The 15,949-nt window shown below is 36.7% G+C and overlaps 1 protein-coding gene across 1 annotated transcript in view; it reads right to left on the bottom strand.

Moving 5' to 3' along the window:
- Positions 1–15,949, bottom strand: part of EXOC4 (exocyst complex component 4) — an 826,096-nt gene that overhangs the window by 442,809 nt on the left and 367,338 nt on the right. The window contains exon 10 of the mRNA XM_059074406.2: positions 8,983–9,079. Within this exon, the coding sequence (XP_058930389.1) occupies positions 8,983–9,079 (97 nt within the window). The remainder of the gene's footprint in view (positions 1–8,982; positions 9,080–15,949) is intronic.

The following is a 15,949-nucleotide window of genomic DNA, read 5'->3' on the forward strand; positions in this document are numbered from 1 at the left end:
AAACAAAACCGCTTTATTTCTTTTAAGTGGCACATATATTTGAAATTAGATATCAAATCCTCTGTTCTTGACTAAGATTTTCAGTTCTTCCTACTGTTTCTCATAGGGACCAGCCTACACTTTTCTGCTAACTAGACTGGCTTGTCTTATCTCTCTTGACATTGTTGCTGAAATGTGCATTGATATGTTGGCTGGAACCGTGACTGACTCTCCCATTTACTCCATTAATATAAAATTGCCACTTAGTTGCGATCAGTGTTCAGGCATATATCACACAATATATTTGGAAAATACAAAAGTAAGAGAAAGCTTAGAAAAAAATTTATCATCTCCAAACGTTACTTAGTTTGAAGACTAAAAGCATTTAACATTTATTATACAGATTCCAAAGCAGTGACTCAAATGTGGGGTTTGAAATCTAAATATACCTCCGAACTCAAGTGTTTCACCGGCCTTCACAGGTCAAACAGTCTGAAAAGATAGCAATATTTTTCATAATTCTGAGGACAAGGCAAAAACCATTGTGTTTCATAAAAATGCAATAGGACAGCAAAATTTCCTCCCATGCGTGAATAATGTATGACCTACAATGTTATCTGCTAGACTGTCTAATCACCAGCATCTTTCAAAATGTCTATATAAGCTTTAGCTCGTTAAGAACAAACATGTATCGGTCTAAAAATATCACATACCTGTGATCACTCAGAATAATAGTCTGCCAAATGCCAACGCACACATCAAACTGACATGGGTGGGCCAACTTTTGTGCATTTCTCAAGGAGAAAAAATAGTGGGAAAAGAAATACAAAATTACTTCACTCTATGACATTCACGCTAACTCCAATAATCAAACACACACACATGCACGCTATCTACCTATCGATCTATCTACCTATTACCTATCTATTGATCTGTCTACCTGTCTATCGATCTATCTAACTTTCTAATATCAAGAAAGAATCCAGGGGCTATGGTACCCTTGTAAATAAAGTTTTAAAAAAATCTAACAGAAACAGAAGAAGCTACATAAGAAAGCTTTTAAAGCAAGGTTTCTTCTATTAGAAAAGGTTTCATAATCTTGAAAAGGGCGTCTATAATTCATGGAAGAATAATAAGGCAAAAGCTATTTTATGCAACCATAAGCTTACAAAAGGTGAAAGGAAAAATATCTGTTTCTACTATATAACTGCTATCAATAAAAACAAAATATGAGGCTAAGTTAAAAGAGTTGTAGTTTAGGATTAATTCTATAAAAAAACCCAAATTTCTAAATTCACCTCAACATTTCTATATTTTGTCCTTTAACAAACACTTTATAGTTACAACAGAGGTAATCAATGATAAAAAATAATGTATACCATTTTTAGGTACAAAAGAAAGATTGATCTATTTCAATATCATTACTAAAAAAAATTTCCCTTTATATTTTAATTCATGTCTGATAAATTCACTTCAAATCAACAAATATTTGCTAAGCACTTCTGTAAGTTACCTATTAATTCTTTAAACAAATATCTACTGTGTACCCCATTCATACAGAAGATAAATCTGAACCACCACTCCGTTTACTGTGGAAGCAGTGTTAGGAAAAGATTTGAGAAAGGAAAGATCACAAAGGGCAGAAATCCAGGATATTATAGGAAAGCAGACACGGAGTTCTGAAGACTGAAAACAGTCTTACCAAAGTAATTCACTTATAAGCAAGTTAGTACCAGAAAAAGTTGAAAAGACCTTTTGTGCTAGAGCATGTTTAGACTAATAACGTGTATAATTCATAGTTGTTAAGTAATTATTCCTGAATTATTTTCTATAAAAAACAGATTGGTTGGCAAATTTTATTACAAAAAACAAAACAAAACAAACCACAGGCCTTCTGCAAAGCAGCCCATCAAACCATACTACGTCCTTAAGAGAAAACAACAATCTATAGCTCAGCTGCAACTACTGAAAAACTCTCATGTATCTGGAGTGTCACACAGGATAAGTCCTTCATAACATGTTGATAGACATGAATGGCATAGCAACATTTGCTCAGTATCTTTGGATAATACTGTCAAATTTGGCTATACGTCAGAGATTTATTTTCCATTTCAGGAGATGTAATTGTTAGGAGGGACAGAGGACTTTCACTATACCAAACAGAGGAGCGTTAATGGCTTCATCCTTAACAACAGGGCTTCCTGAGTGTCCAAGCTACAGTAAGATGAAGTCTTAGAAACTAGTTTTTACCTACAGCCATTCTCTCAGGCTTTTAAACAGTTCCCTATACTGCTGCTAACTGGCAGCTTCTACAGCTGACAAGATTAACTTTTAGAAGGTACTCTTCTCCATAATTATGGACAAATATGATTAGACGGTATGATTACAAGTACTTGTTGTTCCTGCTGCTGTTTGCCCGAAGAAAGGCACACAGACAAGTAGAGAGATACTGTCTATCACCAAAGCCCATGTGACCAGGGAAGTTTCATACCCCTAACTGACCTAGATGCCAGCCTACTCCTTACTGACCAATAAAGGCTTTTGGTTCTACCCAGGAAGTGTTTCACTGCTGCCTGATTTAATGAAGCGTGGGTGAAAATAAATAGTGAAAAATGCTCACAGCCTGGATACTGAATATTCCAGTCGTGTTCAACAGAGGAAGCATCAGTGACATTTTTGCAACTTTAAATACCATCACCATCCACCATGTCTCCAGCCTCCTACCGCTGCCGAGTCACCACAAGACTGCAAGCATCTGTTCTTTCAATTATCTCATAAGAAAGTACTTCATAAATGCAAAGTGTTCATTATTCTAAAGAGCCAAACGCCTTTTAAAAGCTGGTTGAAGCAAATAAGCAAAAGAAACAATGCACTGTCATTTGGACTTTTCAAATTTTAAATGTCAGGCCTTTGGAGTCCCTAAATATTATAAAAGCATCTCCCCATCACAAAATCACAAAACTTTAAAAACAGAAAACCAAATCCAGACCAACCAACTTCTCTATTTTATAGCTACAGAAAACTAAGACACACAGTGATTTGGCCAACATCAAAAACGAAAAAGTGGTAGATCACTTGGATCCCCTACTCCGCCCACTTTCAAAGGTCTATCTTCTCTATCACGCAATATACATAACTCCTTTCCATTCAAACAATGACTCCAGTGTTAAAAGAATGATTAAATAAATCATTTAATAAATTAACTCCCCAAATTCATTCTAATTGCAAAATTTAATGTACATTCTCTGCAACAGATAATTAAGGTTCAATGAGATCATGATGGTGAGACCCTAATCCAATAGGGCTAGTGTCCTTGTTAGAAGGGGAAGAGACTATGTGAGGACACAGTGAGAAGACTTCTTTGGACTCCTGTGTTCTCACTTCTGACTTGTCCTGGCTCTAAACACTTGGAATTTTTGTTTCCCAAACCCTGATGGGCTGCATTAAATCCTACCACCTTTCTTTGATGACTTCACCTTTAACACTCAAAGCCTGCAGATATGAGATGGTGAGTATAACAGTCAAATACATGACTTTGTTTTCATTAGCAACACATTAGTAACAGTCCCCACTAATGTGCCTAATTGTTCCAGAATGCATGCAATAATAAATGCATACCATAAAAAGAGAGAGAGAGGTAAAGCTTTAGACTGTTTTCTAAACACTTCAGTTAGATGCTGCAATCATTTAGATTTTTAAGGTAATAATTCTGTTTTCACCTATTTTTTGCTATATGAAAGAACTGTATTAACAAACCTAAGGCGCAAATAATATTTTTAGGTTTTTAGAGAATAAAGAATAATAAGAAATAAAAAAACATAGGGAAAAATAAATTCTCACTCCCTTCCCTCCCCACAAAATCCCCAAATATAGCAGCCACAAAGTAATTTCAAAGTTCCTGAAATGGCTAGATTATATATTAATTGTAACTAAAAAATATCACTCTATATCAAACTGTGGTTGATACCGCAATAAAATGCACACTTTATTGGTAAAAGTTTATTTACATTTAGATCATGGTTAATAATAACCATGATGTAATTATTCAAAAATAGAAATTTTGGAAAAAAAAATCTAAATGCACATCAGACCTAGACAAAAGAAAGGAAATATGACATTAAAATTTCAACATTAATGTTAAATTAATCTTCTTTCTGTTCCCCCAATTCAAGGCCTTTAAAATAACCCATTTATTACAGTGAATCCATCCACTCCTCTTAAATGTTTCCAGAGAAACTAAAAAATACCAAATATGTCAGTGGGAGCAGGGGGTAGGGGAGCAGGTATTAGTCCTACCATTTTCTAGGTCTATATATCAGTCAAAGTATTTCAGAATCTACCTAGGTATGGCTAGAAATCTTTTTATTTCAATAAGCTTTTGTTCATTTTAGACCCACAGGCAGAAAAATTGATTAGATGACCTCTTATCATTAAAAGCTTACATTAAGGATTTAATTGCACACAATGTCTTGTTAGGCTGAGTAAAGCAAGCAAGATAAAGATTACTGTACCTCACCTTTCTAAAACTTCACTCTCTAAAAGGCAAACTGCTGGTTTCTTAACTAGAAAGAGAAAATAGTAAAGAAAAGCATTAAATAAACAAGTCAAGGAGCCAGCAGAGTTAATGGGTAGTGAACCAATTGGAAGTCGGTATATTTGCCTCCAGAACCTGGTATGGTTTCTTAGTGTTGAGACTGCAGTGGTTGTGAGAAAAGTACAAGAGTAAGTTTGCAAGGTTACCAGATCTGGGACCTTGTACAATGATTTTATAGGAGGACAGTATAAACAACTGCTAAGAATATATAAACCAGCATAATGGGAATCTGCTATGTGGTCTTCTTAGCAGGATGATTCAGTTTCCAATACTGAAAACCTTTAGGCTGCAAAGAAGGACTGACTGCCAGTTGAATAAAAATTATGAAAAGAATATTTTAAATAAATGAAGTGTAGAAAACCCATATGAAAAGTTTCAGGAAGACAGTACAAGAGTTGCTACACAAAGGGGAAGAGCAACAATGAAAAATGAAGGACCCACACACTTGAGGGTTTCTCCCTTCCAGTAAAAAACACTTGAGTTTACCAAGAGATAGTGTAAGAAAACAATGACATACTATTTAAATAGGTGTTGGCTTGTGATAAAAGCCAACTTGTGATAAGCCCCTTCCAAACGTACTCTTTGAATATGATGTAAGTTATAAATAAAGATTATTATAATCAATTAGAGAAAAAAAAAATTGGGATGGAAAAATAATGTGAGTCACTCCATACAAGTAGAAACACATTAGGAGGCAAACTGGGTAACAGGATATGTAATCGCTCAATAATGTCAAACTGGTTTCAAGAGAAGCTGTACCAATTTACACAGTGTATAAGAGATCCCATTGATCCACATCCTCTCCAATAATTGGTGTTTTCAAGCTTCTTAATTTTTGCCACTCACACAGCTACGAAGTGAGTACCTTTAGGCAAGGGTTTGATCTTATTATTATTACTATTATTTGGTTTTGCAGGACCTGGCATAGAATCAGAGTCCAGCAAATAACCTGTGAGTCAAACTGAGGTAAAGGAACCTAGATTTGAACCTAGATAACTTGTTGTGGTTTCCAGTTTTAATTTCAAAATTTGTGTTTTTTCTCCGTCTTTCAATTCTTCTACACTATCTCTCCCACTATGTTATACTGTCTTTGAAATAATAAAATGCTAAATCACATTGACTTTGAACTAGCATGGAAAAAAAATAAATAAGCAAGGGGCACTCCGAAGGATAGAAAATGATCTCTGTACATATTTTATTTAAAGAATCTCATAAAAATAAAAGTGACCATTTCTAAACAAGAATCCACATCTAATTCAGAGAAAAGAACACATCATAAGCATTTAATAAATACTTCAAAAAAGTGTTGATTATGAATAAATGAATGACTATAGGAGAAATGAGAAGTATTTTATGATAACTGTAAAAATGAAATAGTATAATGAATGCTGATTCTTCTCATTATCAAAACTAAACTTCTAAACTTTATTTATTTGTTTGTTTGTTTATTTATTCAATTTTGGGGCTGTGCTGTGTGGTTTGCGGGATCTTAGTTCCCCGACCAGGGATTGAATCTGGGCCATCGCAGTGAAAGCCCAGAATCCTAACCACTAGGCCACCAGGGAACTCTCATAAACTTTTAATCTTTAGAAGAAACAATAAATGCAATAATCAGCCAATGCTGAAGTGTAAAAACTAAAAAAAAAAACCTAACAACACTGAAAGATCTTAGTCATCTGAAGTTCCATAATCCCATTATGAGCATTCAGCTGAGGCTCTATAATGGGTCTGAGAAGTAAGGTTAAAATCTGACCCAAAGGCTAATTTAAAGTCTATAATGATCACCTGCTTAGGAAGGAATTAATTCACCTTGTAGACCACATAATAGTCTTGTGACTTTCTCGACTATTTACATTATGCCACAAAACTTTCTCCAGTTCTCATTAATAATAAATTAAAATATTGGATGAAAGTAGAGACCAAACTAGTGAGTAAAACTAGTAGGAGTATTATCAAGCCTTAAAACAACTGTCTAGTGAAGCAGCACAAATATAATAGTAAAAAAGAATTGTCAAGAATACATTAAACTCTATCAGTATTTTACCAGAAATGCATTTTATTAAGTGTGAAATAAGTATGTATTTTTTCCATTCTCTTAACTTCACGTTTAAAAAGATAAAATAAGTTTATGGGAAAAAAATCTCTTGACAACACTGCTAAAGAAACTTCCAGAGGATTTCTTCCAGAGTTAAAAACAAATGTATACATAAGGATTCCATTTATTGAAGACATCGCATAACTTGGCAGTAAATTATGGCATTAAATCTAGGTTAGAAGATGCCTATAATGATTAAGCTATCTTTCCATTTTCCTAACGATTAGCAACACTACGTAGAAATCAGTTGTAAGTGGAAAAGAGAGTAAGTACCAAAGTAATTACCGAAGTCAGTTGATATATATGATAGCTGTTAATTTAGAAATTCTAAATGTTGTAATTTACTTATTATATATTCATATATATACATATATATAATGAATTATTTATGTAAATTCATTGATTTATATATATACATTGATATATACATATAAATCAACTAAATTTACAGAGGAATAGTTTTAATTCTCTTAATTTCATGATTCTTAACTCACATGAATTTACTTGCTGCTAAAACTTTTCTTTTTAAGGTTAGTGATGTTTCTTCAAAAACCTCTTATTTTTGTGTGAAAGTCAGGTATTTTTGTAGTTCAACTTATACATTTGTGTTTTCACATTTAAAATTAATTGGGTAAAACACTCCAGTATAATTGTTTAAACTGGTTACCTAAATAAGAGATTTGAATTAAGCTAGCTCTAATGATGTCAATTTAGTAAGTGTTGGTTAATGAGAAGGTAGGATAATTCCAGCAATAAACCGTTTCTGTTTTGGAAAAGTATATACAGTATTATCTCTGGCCAGTTCAGTAGCATTTGTTTAACTGTTATACCAAAGGCCTCAAATATTACACGAGTTACCTGAGAGAGTTAAGGTGATGATCTGAGGTACCTAACTTTTAGTGAGCTCAAGAGTTTCTGGTCCATTGTATGAATATACAGCAAAACTAAACACTGGCTCATTATAGAGAAAACATAAAATTAATATTATATTGTATATCTGTGTCCCCAAAGTACCCTTTTTTGTTGTACTCAAAAACACATAACATGTAATTGGGGCTTCCCTTGTGGTGCCAGTGATTAAGAATCCACCTGTCAATGCAGGCGACATGGGTTCGAGCCCTGGTCGGGGAGGATCCCACATGCTGTGGAGCAGCTGAGACTGTGCACCACAACTACTGAGCATGTGCTCTAGAGCCCACGAGCCACAACTACTGAGCTCATGAGCCTAGAGTCCATGCTCCGCGACAAGAGAAGCCACCACAATGAGAAGCCCGTGCACCGCAACTAAGAGTAGCCCCCGCTCGTCGCAACTAGAGAAATCCAGTGCGCAGCAACAAAGACCCAACGCAGCCATAAATAAATAAATTTTAAAAAAAAACAACACACACAACATGTAATTTACCATTTCTTAACCTTTTTCAGGTGTACAGTACAGAAGTGTGAACTATATGCACATTATTGTGTAACATCTGTAGGACTTTCGCATCTTATAAAACTGAAACTTTAGATCCACTGAATAACCACACCCCTTCCCTCTCCCCCCCGAAAAGTACCTTTTTAAAGGTATTTAGGGCTTAGAAGGTTTTTAAATGGAAGTATCACAGACTCTTATTTTCTGAAATCACAGTATCACAACAAACTGAGCATTTTAATAGATTTCATTCTAATCACTAACAAGTTTTATCCTTCAATATATAAAACCACATATTTGATTGATATAATGCCTTTCAGTTTTTGTAAATCATATTTGTTCAGAGACCTGCCAGTTCTCAAAGGATATCCGAGTCATTAGTTTAAAACAGACAGATCATGGTGCTGCTATTTTTTCCTGTAAAGGGCCAGTAAGTAAATACTTTAGGCTGTGTGAGGCATATGGATTCTGCTGCAAATATTCAACTCTGCAACTAGAGCCCCCCCAAACTGGTACGGGCAATACATAAATGGATGAGCCTGACTCTGGCAATAAAAATGTATTTACAAAAACAAGGGACAGGCTAGATTTCTCCTGTGGCCCATAGTTTTCCAACCCCTGAAATAGTTAAGGGATAGTGACAAGGAACAGGACAGGGACAGGGAGTAGTTAAGAAAGAAAATCAAATAAATGTATTTATGAAGAATTACTCCTGAGACCAAGTAGCTACCTAGTAGGGTTGACATTAATTTTCTATTGACGAACTTTGATCGTGAGGTCCTATAAAATGGAAAAAGTTCTTTTTATGACTTGTCTCAATGCTGACTGACCTACTGGCATTCAGTACGTTAGCATAAATAATGAAAATATTGATCTTCAGTAAGTACATAGGATTTGACTTACCTTAATAATGGATGGAATATGACAGTAATATTTCTGGCTCCAGGTTTGCAGACAAATTTTGTTCCTCCACCTTCAATTAAGTTGTCATCAGGACCCCCTTTCAGAAAAAAAAAAATAAAAGAGATTAGCTTATCAGAACTTTTACAAAGAAATAAGCCTATCAGATGTATGTTACACCATCACAAGGAAGATCATCTTTGAAAACAGCTGCCTTTAATAATATTTACAAAATTATTTTCCTTGGCATGACTTGATCCAGTCTTCCTCATTAAATAAGCAATGGATTCTCATTTTCACTCTGGAGTGAGAACATGGAAGCACAGTTAAGAATAACTGTATATTTAAAGAAACAAAGCCAGGATACAACCCAGTTAAGGTTAAAATTTTGATCTCTAATCACCACTGTCAACCTTGTACAGTATGGCACATGAAAACTTCAGGGGAAGGAAGAAGTGCCATTCGGGCTTGCCTAGGGCTCGAAACGTTGGAGCGGAGGCCCGTATGAACCTAACCAAGCATAATTTCATCAAATCTAAGACCTCACTAATTGTAAGACACACTATTGTTGTAAGTAACACTGAGAAAAAAAAAAATCCCGCTAACTAAAGTATACAATGCTTCCTTATTATTTGGAATCTTCTTTTTTTTTCTCTTATTGAAAAGTTATTTACAGTTTAAATACACAGAACTAGGTTAAATAATTCATAAATAAGTAAATTCAAGGATTTATTAAGGTTTTTAAGATAAAAAGATATTTAGCCAAAATCTCTCATACACATATAATAAGGAAACCTAAGAAAAGTGAGTTGGTTAAGGTATTCTTGAAACTATTTAATATTCAGAGTCCAGCTCTTCTGAATGGCTCAGAGCTGTCACTATCTTTGTTTTCTAAACAGTTTCACTAAGTGGATTTCTTGAAAGAGTACATCCAGTATTTTACTCCAAGCTGCTGATACCCATTCTGCAAGGCTTAACGTTGACACGTTCTTGATACTATTAGAAGGTTTAAAGAGAAGGTGTTCTTACAGCAACCAAGATTAATACTCTTTTGTCAAATGGTCCTTAAGAGGTTCACTACTTGAAATACTGAAGGGTCGTGATGTGGAGAATAACCACTCAGCTCACACGTACTGCGGCAAAGACACCTCATTATGACTATCTTCCGTTCGATAGCCATTAAGATGTCACTGATTTAAGATACAACCTAATTTCAGAGTTTAGAAGGTGACAAATGTACATCCTGGGATGTTGGGAGAAGTGTTCCCCCACCCCCCCCCTTCACGTTTCTATGCATTAGGATGAAGCTCAATTAACGTAATCCCTGGCCTCTGTCCATCTTTTACCCACTCAAGGGAAGTGAACTAACTCCTTTGGTAAAATTGAGAAGAAAAATCTGGGCATGCAGAGCTCAGCAACCCCCTTATTCCACTTTAGAAACCAAAATGCCTGTACAAAGTCAGCGTTGTCTCACTAAGTTTAGCAATGAAGGTCCTACCTTGTCAGAGAAGGATAAAGTGGTCCAGCACCTTCTATAAGTAAGTAAATTTGTCTACTTTTGATGTTCAGTCAGCAAACTCATTTGGCTCTCTTAACTAGGCTACATCTTTCAGTCTAGCTTATATCAACATAAAAGTGGTAATTCATCTTCCATTTACTTACTTATATTATTTCATAAGAGTGTCAGGAAAGGTAGATGCTATTTAATAGACTTTCTCAAAACCCTAACAATCTACACTTACAATACTGCGCTTATTTTTGCTAAATTGAAGTTTCTTTTTAATTATAGTTCTCTGCAGGATACCAAACATAAATCTCACCTGATATATTATCTGCCTTAATGGTCTCTGAGGCATCTTGGAAATTGACTGATAAAAACATGTGAAGCTTTAGAAATCCGTAGCCTGGATCAAGACTTCCCAGAGGCAACAGAGTCTAGACAAATCCCATGTGGATCAGTCGTTTCCACCAACTAATCAAAGGATGGTTTTTCTTAAGAAAAACAGAAACTGTAATGGCATGTACAACTCTAGATTCAAAATCATGAGCTGTCTGTTCTCATTTGGAAAAAAAAATCCGCTTGTATTATTATATTTGCATTGGAGATACCAGTGTTCTGCTAAATCAGTGATTTTGCTCAGTTAAAAGAAAAGCAAGGGCTTCCCTGGAGGCGCAGTGGTTGAGAGTCCGCCTGCCGATGCAGCGGACATGGGTTTGTGCCCTGGTCCCGGAGGATCCCACATGCCGCGGAGCGGCTGGGCCCGTGAGCCACAACCGCTGAGCCTGAGCGTCCGGAGCCTGTGCTCCGCAACGGGAGAGGCCACAACGGTGAGAGGCCCACGTACTGAAAAAAAAAAAAAAAAGCAAAAGGCGAGCATCAACACTACAACAGGCGCTACTCCTTTAATAAAAATCTTCCTCAAAAGGTCACATGGTATGGTTACAAACAAACAAAAAATAAAGGATAAAAATATCTTCTTTACTAACACTTCTCTTTCTAAGATCGTAAAATTGAGTCAGAATTGAATCACCAAGGAAATGTGCACATGTGTCAAAGAAATCAGGTTATATTCTGCACTCTAAGAACAACATAAATGACTTCCTACAAAATAAATAAATCTACACACAAAAAATACTGCACTAATCCACTCAATCTGAGCATATCTTTAAAGGACAAATATGAGTTGGACTGCATGATCTCTAATGGTTTCCAAAAATTCTGAAGTTTTCTGATTTTAGATACTCAGTAATTAAATACAGGCCTGATTAACCCCAGCTCCAAACTAGCATCTTCATGCACACTGAACACACTGTATGCACGACCACCTCAATGCCTTGGTCCACGCTGGGCTCTATCTGGGGAGACCTCTCCCCTCCTACCATTCCTTTAGGGCCCAGGTCTAGACCTAAACTGTCAAGTGCCCCTCTCCCAATGTCCAAAACTCCATTAACAGTGACTTTATAAGATAAACCACATAACCTTAACATAGGTCTCTTCTGTTACTGTCACTTGTTTTCTAGTTCTTATGTAACCTTTCCTCCACTTGGAATGTAACATCCCAGAAAGTACTTATAAAAAATATATATTTGGTGAATGAAGGAAGGAAGAACAGAAACGATGACCTAACTCGGTAGAATGTTATTAGAATTAGATGAGAAACTATATGTGCAAGTCCTTGGTGAACTGCCAAGAACCTAACAAATGTCAGCAATGCTCTCTGTATCCCTAAAGGCTTCCAGCTAGTAGATCTGCTTCATCGTTTGTTGATGGCAATCATATGGGGAACACAGATAACAAAAAATAAAGATGCGATACCAAAAAGAAGGCACAGCAGCCACTAGAAATGTCAGTGGGAGGAAGATGGGGCTGTGAAAATAAAGGCATGGTGACAACGCATCAAGCTAGAAACTAATAGTTTCATTTGCTCTAAATCTGTGTTGGCTACACAAAGGCTATTACCGATTCACACAGTAGGGTTAAACTAATTAAAAAGTAAAGATTGGGCAGACTTATTAAAAAAAAAAAAAAAAGAATAGAAAGAAAAATTCCCCTCCCTACCTCAACCTGCAACCAAAATTCCATCTACAGGAACCTTGTATGCTTTTCCAAGCCCATTACCAAGTGCCATCAACACTGCATTGGATGTGATTTCCTCTTCACAGACTACAAGTCCAAGTCTAGCTTACTAAATTACTAATGAACAGCACCAACCCAGTGAAAATCGTCTTGAAAATAAAGCTGTCAGGACCACAAGTAAAGGTCATGGCCAAAGACTGTATGGTCTGCGAGTCTCCATCCTCTGAGGTTTATTCTAGCTTTTCAATATTCTGCATGAGAAACAAAACTCGCCCCCCTCCTCACATGCCTTCCGTTAATCAAGTGATCTGGGAGCTGCCGTCATGAATGTTCTCAGGGAACATGTTGCTCAATCCTGAGAAGAGCAGGGGATGGGCAGGTGCATCTCCCTCCCCTTCATTCATTATGCTCCGTCTAATCTCTGCTGCCCCAGGCCAGGTGACAGGCGCCGGAGAAAATGCTGAATGATGATGGATGGCTGGAAAGAAAGGGGAACTGACAGCCATATTACAAGTAGAATATATATTGTGCAGAAACGAGGGGACAAAATGCCCCAGTCGTATTTCCTGGTCCTAACAAGGCAGACAATGACTGACGGGCTCCCTCAGCTCACTGGCAAAAGGCACCAGGGCCACTCAGTGACGTGGGGGTGACAGCATCTTAGTGCGTGCAGGCTAGACCCTTCTTTTAGAATTTATTTACTTATAAGTCATTAGCTCCTAAACTTATATATTCCTTGATTCTTCCCAGCTAGAATTTGATGTAGTTTATAATGAACAGTCATGTTAATAAAACACACAAAAAAACCCAAAGTCTCAGAAAGAAATGGAAAGGAATGTTCTCCCTGAGAGGACTACATACCATACAGTGGGAAGAATGAAAAAGATTTGTGTCAGACCCCAGATCTCTACTTCTTAGTAGTGTAAGTATGATAAAAATATTTAAATTCTCTGAGTCGCAACTTTCCCATTTATAAAACACAAATTGCAGTAAACTCTTTCAGAGACTTGTGGTGATGTTTAGGTAAGATAACAAACTCCAGGGAATTCAGTACAGAATTTGACACATGGTACATCTCAAATAAATGACTGTCTACTTTTTTCCCTTTAGAATTACCAAGCAGTTAAGGATCTAAATGATCACACACACACACACACACACACACACACACACACACACACACACACACATCATTGGAACATAAACTGAAAAAACAAAAGGTTCAAATTCAAAAAATGTTATCCTTGCTACTTTAGGCAACATCGTACTAGTCAATATCATTAGTGAGACCAATTAAAACACTTTTGTCTTATTTTAGGGTCAACAGAATTGCAGTGAAATTTTTAAAAATTGCTGAGAATACTTAGAGCCTGACAGCGGGAAATTAGTCTTTCTCTTAATTTTTCAGTTAAAAATAATCAATATTAAATGTATAGATGTTAAAATTACACATGCTCTGTGCCAAGAGCTTAGATGAAAATAGTATAGAATTTGATGGCCACTTTTGTTGAACCACAGAAAGCAGTATGCTTCATCTGACATTTTTAATGTGTTCTGGATGTAAAGTTGGCCTTTCCACATAAAAAAGAACCACAGTGAAGGGGAACTTTTTTTTTAAACATCTTTATTGGAGTATAATTGCTTTACAATGGTGTGTTAGTTTCTGCTGTGTAACAAAGTGAAGCAGCTATACATATACATATATCCCCATATCCCCTCCCTCTTGCCTCTCCCTCCCACTCTCCCTGTCCCACCCCTCTAGGTGGTCACAAAGCACCGAGCTGATCTCCCTGTGCTACGTGGCTGCTTCCCACCAGCTATCTATTTTACATTTGGTAGTGTATATATGTTCATGCCACTCTCTCACTTCGTCCCAGCTCACCCGTACCCCTCCCCATATCCTCAAGCCCATTCTCTACAACTGTGTCTTTATTCCTGTCCTGCCCCTAGGTTCTTTAGAACCTTTTTTTTTTTTTAGATTCCATGTATATTTGTTAGCATATGGTATTTGTTTTTCTCTTTCTGACTTACTTCACTCTGTATGACAGTCTCTAGGTCCATCCACCTCATTACAAATAACTCAATTTCATTTCTTTTTTTTTTTTTTTAAAGAATCAATTTTATTTATTTATTTATTTTTGGTTGCATTGGGTCTTTGTTGCTGTGCGCGGGCTTTCTCTAGTTGCGGAGAGTGGGGGCTACTCTTTGTTGTGGTGCGTGGGCTTCTCATTGCAGTGGCTTCTCTTGTTGTGGAGCATGGGCTCTAGGTGCACGGGCTTCAGTAGTTGTGGCTCGCCGGCTCTAGAGCACAGGCTCAGTAGTTGCGGAACATGGGCTTAGGTGTTCTACGGCATGCGGGATCTTCCCAGACCAGGGCTTGAACCCATGTCCCCTGCATTGGCAGGAAGATTCTTAACATCTGTGCCACCAGGGAAGTCCAATTTCATTTCTTTTTATGGCTGAGTAATATTCCATTGTATATATGTGCCACATCTTCTTTATCCATTCGTCTGTCGATGGACACTTAGGTTGCTTCCATGTCCTGGCTATTGTAAATAGTGCTGCAATGAACACTGCGGTACACGACTCTTTGAATTACGGTTTTCCACATAAAAAAGAACCACAGTGAAGGTGAACTTTTTTTATTGATTAAAGTATAAATAATTTACAATGTTGTGTTAGTTTGAAGTGTACAACAAAGTGATTCAGTTATATATATATATATGTATATATATTCTTATTCAGATTCTTTTCTATTATAGGTTATTACAAGCTGAGTATAGTCCCTTGTGCAATACAGTAGGTACTTGCTGTTTACCTATTTTATACATAGTAATGTGTATCTGTTAATCCCAAACTCCTAATTTATGCCCTTGCCCCTCGCCCCCGCTATCCCCTTCGGTAACCATAAGGTTGTTTTCTCTGTTGGTGAGTCTATTTCTGTTTTGTAAATAAGTTCATTTGCATAATTTTTTTAGATTCTACATATAAGTGATATTATATGATATTTGTCATTGTCTGACTTACTTCACTTAGTATGATAATCTCTAGGTCCATCCAGGTTGCTGCAAATGGCATTATTTCATTCGTTTTTATGGCTGGAAGGTGAACTTTTCTATAGAAAATATTCTGCTTCACAAATACTTTCTAAGGATTATGAAAATGCATATAGGACTTCCTTGGTGGCACAGTGGTTAAGAATCCGCCTGCCAATGCAGGGGACGCGGGTTCGAACCCTAGTCCGGAAGGATCCCACATGCCACTGAGCAACTAAGCCCATGTGCCACAACTACTGAGCCTGAGCTCTAAAGCCCACGAGCCACAACTACTGAAGCCCTCGCACCTAGAGCCTGTGCTCCGCAACAAGAGAAGCCACTGCAATGAGAAGTCTGC

This window comes from Kogia breviceps, chromosome 9, assembly GCF_026419965.1.
Source record: "Kogia breviceps isolate mKogBre1 chromosome 9, mKogBre1 haplotype 1, whole genome shotgun sequence".
Classification (NCBI taxonomy): Eukaryota; Metazoa; Chordata; class Mammalia; order Artiodactyla; family Physeteridae; genus Kogia; species Kogia breviceps.